Source organism: Melitaea cinxia, chromosome 17 (assembly GCF_905220565.1).
Source record: "Melitaea cinxia chromosome 17, ilMelCinx1.1, whole genome shotgun sequence".
Classification (NCBI taxonomy): Eukaryota; Metazoa; Arthropoda; class Insecta; order Lepidoptera; family Nymphalidae; genus Melitaea; species Melitaea cinxia.
In genome coordinates this window covers 11994570-12010863 of record NC_059410.1, presented here as the reverse complement: position 1 = coordinate 12010863, position 16294 = coordinate 11994570, and the positions used below count along the sequence as shown (strand labels likewise).

Here is a 16294-nt window from a genome sequence, read left to right as displayed (position 1 = left end):
CATGGCAGGTGTCTTTTGTTGACATTTGGTTGACATATTTTGACAGTTTGCGGCTTCAGAGTTCAGCGTGCGATTTACCCAAGGTTTACCATACTCTAGCCCATATCTGGCCAATAGCCATATACAATATGTTTATCGTTTAACCTAAGGAAATAAAAATTTACATTTTATTATATTGAATGTAATACGGAAAAACAACCAGATATAGACTTACCTACTATTTAAATCATATCTGTAGTATCGTTAAAATAATTATGGAGTTTTTCGAAAGAGCACACGTTATAAAACATGATTCAAAGCGTAAAAAGTCAACGGAAAATGTAAAAAAACAACTGAAACAAATGTTGTATGGATATAAAGTAAGTGATAACAGACTCATTCAAAATTCTGATAATATTGAAAATGATTTAGAGGAATCAGAGTCAGTGAGCGGATTTTCAGACCTTAATTTGACTAACTCTAGTCTTGAAGATGACCCTACATGTGAGTCCATAACCCAAAGAGACAGTAGTTTGCTTAATTTAAATGAAAATTTAACTTTATCTAATTCAATATCAATGCACTCTGATGATAATCTAAAAAAGGAAGACTATTTAAAGGAGAGTTCAAGTTCTGAAACTACTGAACACATAGAATCTTTACGTGATGATATTAGTGAAGAAGAAGAAACAAAATCTTCAGGTGAAAGTGATAGGTCAACAGTTAGTGAAGTTATGGAATCCTTCACTGATTCTGATAAATCAGATGTTTTTGATGCGGATGGGCAACTTGCTACTGAAATTCTTAAAAAATTAGAATTAAGGAATAATAAAAAATACAAAGGCAAACGTAAATATAGTGAAATTACTGGTGATAAGTACACCACCGAAGAGGAGGATATTTTCAGAGAATATGAATGTAAAAATCAAATAGAAGACCACATACTCCAAACTAGTGAAGAGGATTATGCTTTGCCCCTTTATCATAGTGTAGCGAGTCATGAATATGATTCTGACATCCCAGAATCTCCCCCTTATGTATCTATAACAGCCATAGACATGCCGAATCAAAGATTAGATGAAATTATAGGAGAGTATAAATATTCTACTGTTAGAAATTTACCATCAGAATACCAAAACATATTTTCTACTAATAATTCTGGTGTGTTTATTGAAGAAAGTATGAATGTTGAAATAGAGGCCATGGATGAAGTTTGTAGCTTAATCCCTGAAGTCGATGATTTACCTACAGTAGAAGAGATAGATAAAGAACTTTCAAATCTTGGTGCAACAGTAGAAACTAAAGCTGACGAAAGTATAAATAATATTGACAATACTTTACAAACTGATTTAATATCTGATATAGAATCATCAGTTGTGGGTGATGTTGTTAATTTAGAGGAAACTTTTAGGTTTTACTATTCACAAAATTCTTGTATACTCACATTGAAGCACCCATCAGAACTTTTTATACAAGGAAAAGTTCAAATTAAAGCCTTAGGTGGATCAGTTGAATTATTTGGATATAAACTTAAAGATGCTTATTGTAATGTTTATGCTCCATATTATAATTTTGCTCAAATTATAAAGACTGTAGAAAATCCAAATGTGTATTATGGTTTGTTTCGTAAATTAACCTCTGCTGGTCTATCGGTGGCTGAAGCTGAAGATATAGTCACATCTATTGGAGATCAAGATGGAGTGGTTTTATTACAGCCACTAAATGAAACCAGGATGGATTTTGTAGATAACAATTTTAAAGTTACAAATCTATTTGTCAGGCCAAATAAAATTATAGAGCCATATTTCAAAAAGGCATCGGATATTTTAAATTGTTCCTTCTTTTCTGCGAGGCCGTGGAAGAGCTTTTGGGTGCATCCAAGTTGGCAGGATGTAAATAGTTATGCTCAAAGTATGTACCAACTGTTTAATTTAAATATAACAAAATGTCTTTTGTTTTCTTTTCTATGTTGATTAATAATGTCACTTTTCCATATTTTAGGCAACAAATAATTTAATAAATTAATGTGTTAATAAAAGTTCTTTTTCATATTTTCTAGGGGAGCAAAGTAGAGGTATAGTTTGTGGAGGTAAAGGTGTTGGAAAGTCCAATTATTTAAGATACCAAGTGAATAAACTCCTTGAAAACGGTCCAGTTCTTGTATTAGATTTGGACCCTGGACAATGTGAGTTTACTGTAGCAGGAAGTATCTCGGCAACTATTGTGACTACCCCACTTTTTGGACCAAGTTTTACTCACCTCCAGAAACCAGAAATGTTTGTATACTTATTTTTTTTAATAATGATTATTTAAATATTAACAGTAACTTGTTTCTTAGGCGTAAGTTTCCGATATGGTTCAGATATATTAAATTAAATTAATATTACGACCTAACAAACGAACTAAACAAAAATGGTTATGTGGTTAATTTATACGCGGTAGAAGTAAGAGCGAGAGGTATACCAGCAAAATCTCTCTACAATCTTTTGAAATACCTTGGCCTGTCGAGAACTGCAGTAAGTTCTATTTTAGAACGAGTGTCCAAGGCTGCACTAACAGGTTCCTACCAAATTTGGCTATGCAGGGCGGGAAAATCGAGCAGTGAAGGTGAGTGTTGATGCGCATCTCAAAAGGGGCCTCCTTAAACCTACACCTAGGTCGCAAGTCTTGGGAACTGCTCTGAGTTTCTCCTTCTGCCACAAATTAGACCCGGCACCCGCACGGTGAATCCATGGAATGCTAAGAAGTTCGTCTCTCTCTGATTAACTACAAAGAAACATAAGATCTTTATCTGTTGTCTGGTCGCATTTAAATTTAATTGAGATCTGACAAGTACCTTTTGAGTTATTTATTTAATGTTTGGGAAACAAACATATATACATAATAAAATACATTAACACAAATAAATTGGCATTAAACGCCATACACACTAACACACACACGACACACACGCAACACACACACTCATCTTCTCCGCCGGCAAAGGCGGCCAACAGCATTTAACACTCCGAAAAAAGACAAAAAAAAAACAAATGAATTGTACAAAATTCAGCAAAGTTTCTACCAATAGTATTACTAAAGTAAAATCATATCATAAGCAGATCATATCATATCTCTAATAATTTTATTTACTTGACTATTTTTTCGTCGTCCTACGTTGTCTTAGTTGATGATGTAATTAATGTCGGTTTTTTTTCCTTTGTGAACAAAAAAAAAATTTAGTATAAATAGTAAAGTACACAAATTACATATTTAAAAAAAAATTGAAAATATTGTGAAAAAATATTTTTCGATAATAATTTATATAATATATTAAATATTGTTTCAGAATGCTAAACATAGGCTTAATCAACACAATGGATAATGCACAACGTTATGTCTCCGCCATCCGTAGTCTTATAACTCAATGCAAATATAACAAGGCTCTGGCCAAAATGCCGTGGATTGTAAATACCATGGGAATGACGAATGTGTTGGGACTCAAGTTTATAACTCTCATTATTATTCTTTTGAAACCTACTTACTTGTTACAATATGAATCTAAAAAGAATAACAAACGATTTGATACATTACTAACATCTAAAAACATAAAGCATCTATATGACAGATATAAAAGAGACCGCTTGTTTGCTAACACGTCGTACCCTAATGACTTGAATTATTCCTGTGTCGTAGCAGATGATACAGACAAATCAGTACAAAGCAAATTTTCTTTAAGACCGAAGGATGAAAGATACTTGAACTTCTTGGCTTATTTTAGCCAGTTGATAAATAGAGAAAACAATTTACTAGGAGTTGTACCGTATAAGTAAGTATGCCAGTAAAGCTATCTATTTTTAATCTATCGGTAAAGGTAATAATTTCTTGCTAATTATTATTAAAAAAAATCCTCTGCTGCGTCTGTTTTTTTGTTTTGTTTATGATAAACTTTAAAACAACTGAAAGGATTTTCATGCCGTTTCATTCAATTCAACAATTCAATGAATCATGGGTAAGGGTTATAATTTTTTTTATTAAGGTTGTTTGTAAAGTATTTAATCGTGAAAAATGTCAGAACTAATCAGACTGAGCTTTCATCCAAAAGCGGGTGCCATTATTCCTCTTTTATCTACAAAAAGTTCGCGATGGTATATATTACGGATTTTTGATTTTAGCCACGTCGCATCGCTTAGGTAAATTTATTATTACATTACTTAATCATTTTGCTTCAGCCTGTAACATCCCACTGTTGGGTATAGGCCTCTTTCTCCATCTAGGAGAAGAATTTGAGCTTAATCCACCACGCTGCTCCTCTGCGGGTTGACGGATATGTTCTCTAACATGAGTAATAATGATCGCTATCAAGTATTTATGATAACAACCGGGACCGACGCCTTACATGCTCTCCGAGGCACGGTGGGGAGACACACAAGGACAGATATCCAAATGGCAAAGAAATATTTGTACAAATACAAATATCATTCCAGAGCGGGAATCGAAACCGCAAACAGTCGGTGTTTTAGAAGACTACTCGTACCACTACACCAGAGCGGTTGCTATTAGTATATACATTGTGGAAGTTGGAAAGTTGTTTAGACGGATACAGTATAAATTCTTATCAACTTAGTTATGTTAGCTACCTTAAGCATTTCATGCACAATAACCGTAGTTTAAAGCTTGTGGTGTTAATGAATATCTTAGAAATGATAGCAGAATAAAAGTTAATATGTTCGTAAATAAACCCAAGCGCGGGTCTCATACCGATTGACAGGACGTCCTTGATGTGACCATTGTGCCGCTTCATTTGCTATCATTAAGATCATAAGTATACTACCCGTACGAAGCCGGGGCAATATATTGGTTGGTCGCATCATCGATTTAACATATGATTAGATCACCATAAAGTCCATTTCGATTAGTTTATATCAACTATGGATCTATTCTTGGGTTGCTAAACTAGCTGTAACTTATTACTAGGTAATTCACAACTAGAATTGCGTTAGCAAAAAAAAAAATCTTTTTACTGATTCTGAATTATACCGATAGTTATAGGTACCTATTATCGACCTCAGGGAGGATCAATTAGACTCGAGCGAATTTAAAATTTATGTATTTGTTGGATTATATTTGAACTGAGAAAATATAGGTAAACTGTTTTTGACTTTCGTCGAAAGCTCAGGTAGCCACATAATCTACATTCACAACAATTATAACATCCTTTCATCCCTCTACTGTATATATACCTACTATTTTATCCATATATGCCTTATTATTTGAATTTATAAGTGATTCACATAAACGCAATCTACTTTACGAGTATGAATAAAAACTTTTAATGGCAAACTCGCATAGTTCGACATTATTATTTTTCTGTAATCTTGTAAGTACTAAAATAATTTTGATAATTCTGATACTAGAAAATTACGTTATTTATTTATTTAAATAAATAATAGTTTATCACGTTAAAAAAAACTTTTTAGTTTATAGATACTTATATTTTGTTAATTCTTAGATCTTTATCAATGATATGAGTCCTTAATTTCACTCTGACGATCTGTTCTTCCTATATACCTAGAATCGAATGCACACTTGACGGTAACTTATGGTATTCTGGCAGAAATTGAATTTGTTGACTATCATCGCTTCTGCAATATTCCCATTATTTTAATTTTAGCTTATCACTTCAATCGCAAATTAGTTGAAGCAATCTACATCAGTATCTCAGTCGATGAATTATAGGTACAATACACACAAAAAAAAAACGTTTTAAGTAAATCCTTAATCGTCCAATAAAGAGGCGTGCTGTTTATTATATACAAAGATGTGAACTCATTGTCAGTTACTAAGTGCTATACATTCTTATAATAATATATCGTCATGTTTAATAAACCAGTTCGGATGTTGCTCGACACGTCACGTCTCTTATAATTCATGACGCATCGTCAGCTAATGATGTCACGGCGTCTTACCATCGCATGGAAGACAAAAACTAATAGGAAATAGAAAAACCTAATTTATAAAATAAATCTTAATTGAAAAACAAACAAGTAAATGTATTTTTGTTGCTCTTTGAACTTTTTAATGTGCTAGCGTTCATCAATATAACATTTTCAAATAGAAATGCAACTGTCTAAAAATGTCTGTACTAAGTAGGTAGACAAAGAAATGGAACTGAAATTTTCGATACAAGTAGAACAGTGCAACAGTTTGCCGTGTTCATAGGCGAAGCAACAGGTGTTTATGCACTCGAGAGATTCTACACTTTATGTGAAAGCATTAAGAACCATAATTTTCGGTCCGTGTCACATGAACTGAACGTTTATTATCATAGTTTTAGAAATTAATGAGCAATGATATATCCTATACTCTTGGAGTCGTATGACTCATGTGACCGCCAATATAACGTCATTACTCTTTGCTTGTTATCAGCGACTAATATTAATTTATACGGGATCCTGAATAATTTGTCATACAACAATTATTGTTTATGAATTTATATGAAGAACTATTTTATTTTCTTATTTCAAGTATAAAGAGAAACAAATATTATTTCTCGTAAGCTTCAAAGAGGCATGGCAAATATATTTCTTACAAAAGGTATTAATAAATAATTTGATATGAATTAGAAAATTATTATAAAATGTTTAGTAAAATATTAATGTTTCAGGGTTCCTTTAAAAGAGTTTTATATCGCCACAAATGTAATTGTAAAGGAAGATTGCATTACAAAGGTGATCAATGGAAAAGTGGTGGCACTGTGTCAACACGCGAGACAATGCGATAGTGCGTGCGCGAAGGTGTTTACATTGTCCGATAAACCGCTGCGGTGTCACGGACATGGTAATGTTCATTTCTAATTATTTACGAACTTCAACAATAATTCCAAGGAATCGTCGCGATTACGAGTGACTCGTCATCTCTTTGATATTTGTATTATGTATATTCATAAAAATTCCATTAATTTGAGTCAAATAGTGTACAAGTAACTCTTATGGTAAAAGGTAAATATTTAAATAATTACGAGTCTAGAGAAAGAAAAATTTTGATGAAATTATGATATAAAATATATTATTACAATTAAAACCTTTCTCACAATTAGGTGATAACAATATGTTATTGATAATATAAAATGTCTAGAAAAATTTAAATAAACCTATGCTTTTAGTGTATTATCTTGTTTCAAGTTAAACCACCTAAATGACTCAAGAGATGATGTAACTCGAACAAAGTACATTAATATCATATTTGTGTTATCAATAAAAGTGCTATAATATAGTGCTTGATTAACTGATAAGTGCAAATACAATGCAATATATTTGTTGTACTTGCAGGGCTTATTAGAGGAATAGATTGGGAAAAGGAAATTTTGTATATTATAACCCCAGTGCCAAGCAGTGAACTCGCCAGTGTAGACACTTTGATGTATGCGGACTGGGTTCCAGAACTAGTGGGTCAGGAGAACCAGCTACCCAAGGGTACTGTGGTCCCATACCGCACCGTCACTCAAGAACACGACAAACAACTCTTGTCCACACCACGCAGAAGGTTCAACCCTTTGCAGCTGTTAAAAATGACAAGGAGTTCCTAAATTGAAAGCTCGGTTAATTAGTTAATAAATTTGTAATTGGAATAGATCCAAAATATCTTAAATTATAAAAGGAAGTCTAATTATGTTAATTCATGTATATTTGAATGATAATTTTGTACTTACAATACTAATAAAACATAACATAGATGATTGAATTTAACTTAAATATTTCCCCCATCCTAAATAGAAACCTTTGATTTATAAATGCTGTATTAAATTTTTTATAAAAGTCAAAAAGTTTAGAAAAGAATAGTTAAAACATGGGGTTCCTTTATTACTAATAAATTATATTAGCATGCAATATAACCATACTGAAGTTAAAATTTTCACACAAACAATAGAATACAATAAAACTGCCTTAAATGATCAAAATCAGATTGTACGTCTCGAAGACGCACCATGTACGTCTAACTGACAGGCACTTAGCTGAGTCAGAAGGGAGCTTGTGCTCCACGTCAAATAAACTTCCTACACAATTTATACATCACTATTTTATTGAAAAAATTAAAATACAAAATACCAAACTAAACAATAAGTCTCGTTGAGACGGTACCGGTCGAGGAATCTATATGTTGAAGAAATGCTACTTGATTATATAACATGATAGTATAGCACGAAAAATTCCGGCGAGTCCAAGGGATAGTGGACCTTCGTTTGCCCTGACTATATCGGTTAAGGCAATTACTCTTACTCTTTATAGATAATCTATAAAATATACAAGTACCAATTGTGAAAGTATAGCCACACAAATACTGAGTGGGTGTGCGTGCTACGCGGGCCGCAACATCGCGTCAGCTGTCAGTATCGGAAGGAAGCACTGTGTGGCTGACGTCGCGACTGCTGCAGAGTTCGAGTCGTATCAAACGTATGTTTTCAGGCAGTATGCGAACAATTCATAAATCAGAGTTCTTCCGACAACAGCACAATTACAGCAGAGAACACCTAGTCTTCTTCTTCTTCTTAACTTGTAACGCGGCGCGAGTCGCCGTCTCGAACACTTCACGAACACCTTCCTTGCTCTTGGCGGAACACTCGAGGTATGCAAACGCATTGATCTTCTCGGCCATGGCTCGACCTTCCTGAGGCTTAACCGGCTCTTGCTTCATTTTACGCAGCTCGTTGATTGTGGCCGGATCATTGCGTAGATCCTTCTTGTTGCCCACGAGAATAATAGGCACATTAGGGCAGAAGTGTTTTACTTCAGGAGTCCACTTCTCTGGGATGTTCTCGAGCGAATCGGGCGAGTCCACCGAGAAGCACATGAGGATCACGTCAGTATCTGGATATGATAAAGGTCGTAGTCGGTCATAATCCTCTTGACCGGCCGTATCCCATAAAGCTAGCTCCACCTGTTTGCCGTCAACTTCAATGTCGGCGACGTAGTTTTCAAATACTGTCGGCACATACACTTCCGGGAACTGATCTTTGCTGAACACGATCAACAGACATGTTTTACCGCATGCACCGTCACCAACAATCACTAGTTTTTTGCGTATTGCAGCCATCGGTCCTGTAAAAGAATACAACGCAAATAATTATGATAAGCGTCAACGCCTTTCATGACTTATAAATATGGCCGCCGTATAGGAATATGGGAAGGGAGTAGTCAGACAAGCCCTCAAATGTGAATAAGCACCTGAACTAGCGGAAGAAGAACAGCACCACCACATAGTACCCTCACATGCGAGGGTTATTATTTAGTATATTTTGTAGATACCTGAAGATTCTGGCTAATTTCTGCAGAATATTGACCTATCGACACTTTTTTATTCGTCTTTGCTCATCACAAGCACTTTCGTTTCGTTCGTGTCAGTATTGCAACTAAGGAAAAATATTTTACTAAAAATATAGAAAAATTCTTTAGAAAAAAAAAATATATATATAAATATTTCTATAATTGGTTTATAAAATTAAAAACTATCTATAATATATATTGTGCTCATCAAAATATTTGATTACAAGGATTTGTTTTATACCTTTTATTGAAATAGAGAATTAGAGATTTTAAATTACTACAAAAAAAATAGCCAAAGAAAAAAAGTAAAAATATACTATTAACCGACATTAATAATATTTAAAATTCAATTATATTAATATAGAATTTAGAATTATTGGCAATAAAATAAAACAATATCTTGTTTAAGGTTGATAGTGTGTTTAGGACTGAGAAAAGTGACATTTAAGTAATGACATTGCTAGTACAAAAAAATAATAAACTGATAATGATAATTATAAATAAATACTCCTTATTGTACACCACGAAAAAAACGTTACAAAATTCGTTTAGTTTAAGGAAATTGGCTAAAAAGTTCGCTTAAAAGTAAATTATTAATATTTAAACTATCATTTTAATAGTATCTTACGCTTCACACGCCTGTAATATCCCACTACTGCGCATAGGCGTCTTACCCCATGTAGGAGAAGGACTGCACACCCAGACCAATAGTATCTTAACAACTAGCTACTTAATTATATTTTTACAGAATAGTATCCATCGTTTTCAAAATACTCATTGTATCTACATTACTATAGATAGTGGCGTAGTTTTATAAACACCATAGGTAATATTTATTGGAGTATAGTTATCTTTACAAGTTTGAGAGCTGACCTTCAACCTGCTTAGAAATGAATGTTGGGTTTAATGGAAGAAGTAAGTAATACCCCTACGAGTATTAGCGAGGTAATCATATTGGCATATAACGATAAGTCAATCGTACCTTTCATGCTTGATTCCTTCTCTCCAGGAATAACCTTACAACCTAAACCTTCGGTTCTAATTAATATTTCTATTGAAAATCCATTATTTTATGGTCTTTAATTGTGATTTATGACCAAATGGCTGTCACCAATACTAATACCATTTATAATTGTATGGATGTTGGTGTAGATATTTAATAAATAGTAAATACTTATATTTTTTATTTTTATTAGTTTTTTGACATTTTATAAAAATTGTCGTTTCGGTTTGCATCGTACATGAATCATAAACTAAAATATTTGCGACCCTTGCAAGATGCGCAAAGTAACGATATATGTACCAGTTTTATTCCATATAGGTATATAACAATTTTCACCTCTGTTCCCAATCACGTTAAAATTTTCAAAACTTCCCAACCGTCATCAGGACTATTGAGGTAGGAAACGGTATGTTTGTCTACTTATCAAAACTATTAGTTTAGTTAGGTATGGCAAAGCTTATTGAGGAAGGGTACAAAAGGATATACGCAACCTGTAATATCCCAAAGCTGGGCATAGGCCTCTTTCCCCATGTAGGAGAAGGATCAGAGCTTAATCCACCACGCTGCTCCAATGCGGGTTGGTGGATATCTTCCTTACTATGAGTAACGATCGCTATCAGGTGTACATGATAACAACTGGGATCGATAGCTTAACGTGCTCTCCGAGGCACGGCGGGGAAACCCACAAGAATTAACAACCAGACCGCAAATATATATTTGAATTAACATAAATATTCACTCCAAGCGGGAATCGAACCCGTGACAATCGGTGTTTAGGCGCCGCCGACACGGCACATGCACCGTTACAATAAGATTTATTCTGCTCAAATATGAATCCGGCCCGCGATAGCTTAAGACTAGTGTCATTAATCTGGCCCATGATAGCCAAAAGTAAAGTATCTAAGCTTGACTATATTAATCGCAGTCTATTGCTGGCCAGAGGACTCCCCAAGTTCACGCCAAACATCCTGTTTTTCCGCTATTCTCATCCAGCCTCCACCGGCAATCTTAGATTAGATTAGATTATCGTAGATCGTCAGACCAGGCCACTGCAAACTTCAACTTGCTAATTCTGTGGTCTATGTCCGTTACTTTCGTCATATTGCAGATACTCTAATTTCTAATCCTATCTTTGATAGAGACTCCAGCATATTCCGTTCCATTGCATGTTCAGTGACTTTTAAGCTTGTGGACTAGCCCTTTAGTGAGTGTCTACGTCTCTGCCCCGTATGCTAAAAAGGCAGTAGGAATTACTCGGAGACTTTTATCTTTAAGCATTGTGGAATCTTTGAAGTGAAACGCCGTTCGAGCTGTACCGGTCTCGGTTGTTAAACAGATTTTCGTACCGATTTCGACCTGCGTCCACATCGTTTCAACATGCGAAGAACGTCCTAATCCAGTTCCTGGCCATAATAAAGACAAACTGCGAGGTAAGCCTGGCCACCTGCAAAAAAATCATGCAGGCCTACCGGTACGATCACCAAAGGTTACTGGAGGTGGAACTCGAGGAAGTCCAAGCAGCCATATTTAACAGTGAAACCCGACAAATACTCAAGGGCAAAATGTCGGGTATATGGCTGCATAGAACATCACAGCAGGGTTCGTGAGCGCGGTCGAGTCTGAGGGGAGCGACGAAGAGCCACAAACCTTCGACACACCCGAAGGGGACCCGGTGGTGGTGGTGGCCAGATGTACGAAAGTAATGCTGGGGGATCGGATGTTGCGGATGGCGAAAATCATCTCGGGCGACCGGGAAGCGGGTTACCGTCCGTGACCTGGGGGCTACCATCGCTGGAGTGGATAAACGGTGTACCAGGATGCGGCAAGACAACTCGCATAGTCATGGACTTCGATGAGGACACGGAGGTCCTGATTATGACCACAGTTGAGGCGGCCAAAGACCTAAGGAAAAACTGGCGCACCGCTATGGCAACAAAGCCAAGCAAAAGGTGCGCACTATGGCATCCGTGCTGGTAAATGGTTTCCGTGAGGGCTCAAAAATCAAACGCCTTACGGTGGACGAAGCCCTCATGAACCATTTCGGAGCCATATTAATAGCAGCCTGACTATCGGGAGCAGAGAAGGTAGTCCTTATTGGAGGTATAAATCAGCTGCCATACATCGACAGGGACAACCTGTTCGAAATGCGGTACCGCAGACCAACCCTGTTAACAACCATCTCATGTGAGTTGTCATGCACGCATCATAACCCCAAAGATGTCGCCTTTGCCATCAGTGAGGTTTACAAGACCGTGTACAGCTCAAGCACAAAGATCCGATCTTTGCAAGTAGAGAGCCTCACGGGCGCGCTTTACGCAACGCTTTACGCACGGGAGAAGAGATTGCTGACTGACCAGGGATACGGGTCCGGTGAGGGATCGCGCGTCTTAACCATCCATGAGGCGCAGGGCCAGACCTATGAGGACGTCATTGTCCTCCAGACGAAGACAAGGAGGCTCAAGATCTACGACAGCGTCTCGCACGCTGTAATCGCGGTGAGCAGACACACCAACACCTGTGTCTATTACACCGACGACCGTAACGACGCAATTGGTCGCTTTGCGGCGAAGGCAGAGGAAACTTCTAAAAAAGACATCCTCGAACACAGCCTCAAAATGGCGATTCACCACAGCTATGCCACCGTCATTGAGAGTGTGCTCGAAATGTTAAAAAGTGTTCGAGTGTGAAGACAACACTACATAATTAATATATTTATAATAAATTGTAGCACACTTATTTGTATGAATAAATTGTAACCATAGTGTAATGTAATCACAGTAACCACAGTATTCACAATTTAATGTAAGGAAAAAAAAATTACTAATAATAACATAGGTTAAGTGTATATTGTAAGTAGGCCAAGTAGGTCATAAGTGTACATATACGGTAACTAGAAAATAAGTGTACATATATAGATAGCAAGTAAGTGTATATATAAACATAGATCATAATAATAATAACAATAATTATTAAGGTAAGATGTAATAAAAAATAAAAAATTATAATCACAATATTAAAAAAAACTGTATTTTTTGCATGTAAGATATCAATTAAGTTAACGTTTGGTCGGTTAACTCACGTCTGCATTAGGTACACTAAGATAGAATAATTAGTTTTCTTAATGTAAGCTGCAGCAGTGTACCAAGTAACGATCACTAAAAGAAAATTAAAGTTGGAATAACAAAAGCACGGGCATTATAAGCCTGTGGACATATCTTTATATATATAAATAAAAATAGGTAAAAAAACTTTTTAAGTTAAACGGTTTTATGTTAAACATACATTGCAATGTTTAAGATAAATGTACTAAAAACAAAAAATTATAAAATAGATACAGTCGTGGGAATTATAAACATATGCATAGACTAGACTAAAATAAAACCGTGGGGCACGTCAATTGTCTACAATCGTTGATTAAAATGTTTGTTTTGTAATGTTACACTATAATTAGGCAGTTGTTCAACCGACAAAGATGGACGTGTGATAAGTAGGGCTAGAATGTGGAAACAAGCTAGCAAGCTCGATTATAAGCGAGTTTTAGGGTTTCATAGTGGTGAGCGAGTAGTACTTTTATCATATGTTTTGTCGATTAAAGACAAACTACGAGCAGTGAAACGATTCCTCGCCAGCCAGCAGTGTGAATGTCCAACGATAAACTAGTTGAAACATCTCTTTTATTTACATGGAGTGTATAACTATTGGAATTTCCATGAGCAAGAAAATAGTAAGTAATATCCTCACCGTCTGCGGGCCAACTGCCTATTTTAACGACGAATTAAATGATTCTTCTATCGCACATTAAGTCGATAATTTGTAGACAATTGACGTGCCCCACGGTTTTATTTTAGTCTAGTCTATGCATATGTTTATAATTCCCACGACTGTATCTATTTTATATTTTTTTTGTTTTTAGTACATTTATCTTAAACATTGCAATGTATGTTTAACATAAAACCGTTTAACTTAAAAAGTTTTTTTACCTATTTTTATTTTCTAGTTTTTAGTTTTTATTTCGCATTCTGTTTAATTCATTTAGTGCTTCATTATTGCAAGGCCCATCTTAAATATTGAGGTTGTATAGTGCACTGTATTCTTCTTGTCAAGCCCTTTTATTTGATACCCATATTGGTGGGATTGATAAAAAATTGTTATCAGACATTTGGTAGCGGCGGCCAGCTTAGATTTCAATTTTGCATAGTAAATTGTATTCTACTTGTTGAGACCTTTCATTTGATACCCATGTTGATGGGATTGATAAAACCTAAGTTATCCGCCATTTTGTAGAGGCCGCCATCTTGGATTTTAATTTTATATAGTACATTGATTATACTGGTTGAGCACTTTCATTTGATACCCATATTGATGGGATCGATAAAACCTACGTTATCCGCCATTTTGTAGCGGCCGCCATCTTGTATTTCAATTTTAGTATATTGTATTCTGCTTGTTGAGCCCTTTCATTTGATACCCATATTGATGGGATTGATAAAACCTACGTTATCCGCCATTTTGTAGCGGCCGCCATCTTGGATTTCAATTTTTTATAGTATATTGTATTCTGCTTGTTGAGCCCTTTCATTTGATACCCATATTGATGGGATTAATAAAACATAAATTATCCGCCATTTTGTAGCGGCGGCCATCTTGAATTTATAATGATAATGAATAAACATAATTGTATTGTCACCAAAATCCAAAGTGTATACATAATTTCAGATTAATCTGTTGACAGGAAGAGGGTGAAATTTGAATTACTAAATTTGACCCAAGAATAAATAAAAAATAATAAAAAATAAAACAAACGGGGTGAGCTAAATAAAACCGTTTAATTAAACCGATTCGCACCTTCACTCACTTACCCGCCCTGCCTAGCTAAATTTGATATGAACCTGTTAGTGCAGCCTTAGACACACGTTCTATAATAGAACTTACTGCAGTTCTCGACAGGCTAAGGTCTTTCAGAAAATTATAAAGAGATTCTGCTGGAATACCTCTGGCTCCTCCTTCTACCTCGTATAAATGAACCACATAGCCATTTTTGTTAAGTTCATTAGTTAGATCGTAAACTATATACATATAATAAAATGGTAGGAAAGTCAAAACTGTACATTGAATATTTTTTTTTAAAGAATACTTGGGGTGTGATCTACAATCAACACCGAAGCCAAAAATATAGTTTTTAGAATTTTTGTCTGTCTGTATGTATGTCCGGGATAAACTCAAAAAGTACTGCATGGATTTACTTCAAATTTGGCACGAATATTATTAAAAAGTCGGGTCAACATATAGGCTACATAATATCACGCTATCACCTATGGGGAACGAGCAGTGAACCTTTACCTAACGTGTAATCTAACGACGCATATTTGAATGTTGTTGTTATTATGTTAATAACCATGCTATAAGCTAGCTTCACACTATAAATAAAGACATTCTGTAGTATATTTAGTATCAGTATTGCACCCGTGCGAAGCCGGGGCGTGTCGCTAGTATTTATTTAATTTTATTGTGTGGTCTTTAGGAATGTTGGTTTCCCACGCTACAGTACACTCTACTAGTAGATATGTTTATAATAAGTACTAGTAGAGCTCACATTACTGTAGTTAATAATTAACATTTATTGTATTAGTTACTGTTACAAATTCTGAGTACCCTATGTAAAACAACGATCAATCCCACAACGATATAGTTTCAAAATTTATTGACATTATGAGAATTAAACTTTCAATAACGTTATTCAATTTTGAATAGTCGTCCCTTATACCCTTTGTCGTCCTCCCCTGATGATTATCTATCTTTGACTCCTGGCCACTTTTTAGTTGGAGGAGCCTTAAGCGCACTACCGTTAAAATCTCTAGACATTTTTTTTTTTTATGTCACTATTTTATTACAGTATTATGGAAACAAATTTGCGAAGATACGACAGACTTGAAAAAATACGTCAACATTTTTTGAACAGATGGCAGAAGGAGTATGTGGTTGGTATGTGGCTGAATTACAGTAAAGAACT

At 35.2% G+C, this 16294-nt stretch overlaps 2 protein-coding genes across 3 annotated transcripts; one reads left to right on the top strand and one right to left on the bottom strand.

Annotated features, from left to right (window-relative positions):
- The first annotated feature begins 30 nt into the window (after positions 1–30).
- Positions 31–7693, top strand: LOC123661412 (polynucleotide 5'-hydroxyl-kinase NOL9). Its single transcript, XM_045596374.1, has 5 exons — positions 31–1890; positions 2039–2255; positions 3308–3787; positions 6626–6798; positions 7290–7693. Exons 1-5 carry the CDS (start codon positions 255–257, stop codon positions 7544–7546), a joined length of 2763 nt encoding a protein of 920 aa, XP_045452330.1. The 5' UTR covers positions 31–254; the 3' UTR covers positions 7547–7693.
- A 329-nt stretch (positions 7694–8022) lies between these two features.
- On the bottom strand, positions 8023–9365 carry LOC123661508 (ras-like GTP-binding protein Rho1). Of its 2 annotated transcripts, none has more exons than XM_045596467.1 (2): positions 9183–9365; positions 8023–9056 (listed from the first exon to the last, which is right to left on the bottom strand). In XM_045596467.1, the coding sequence occupies exons 1-2, from the start codon at positions 9214–9216 to the stop codon at positions 8473–8475; spliced, it is 618 nt and encodes a 205-aa protein (XP_045452423.1). In that variant the 5' UTR covers positions 9217–9365; the 3' UTR covers positions 8023–8472. The 2 variants fall into 2 exon arrangements, with proteins under 2 accessions (XP_045452423.1, XP_045452424.1); XM_045596468.1 differs by having other exon boundaries at positions 9264–9365.
- Between the last annotated feature and the right edge of the window lie 6929 nt (positions 9366–16294).

Coding starts and splice junctions, on each gene's coding strand:
- LOC123661412 (XM_045596374.1), top strand. CDS start 255: ATGGAGTTTTTCGAAAGAGCACACGTTATAAAACATGATTCAAAGCGT. Junction 2,256..3,307: donor CACCTCCAGAAACCAGAAAT/GTTTGTATACTT, acceptor ATATTGTTTCAG/AATGCTAAACATAGGCTTAA. Junction 6,799..7,289: donor GCTGCGGTGTCACGGACATG/GTAATGTTCATT, acceptor TTGTACTTGCAG/GGCTTATTAGAGGAATAGAT.
- LOC123661508 (XM_045596467.1), bottom strand. CDS start 9,216: ATGTGGTGGTGCTGTTCTTCTTCCGCTAGTTCAG. Junction 9,057..9,182: donor TTCTTCTTCCGCTAGTTCAG/GTGCTTATTCAC, acceptor ATTCTTTTACAG/GACCGATGGCTGCAATACGC.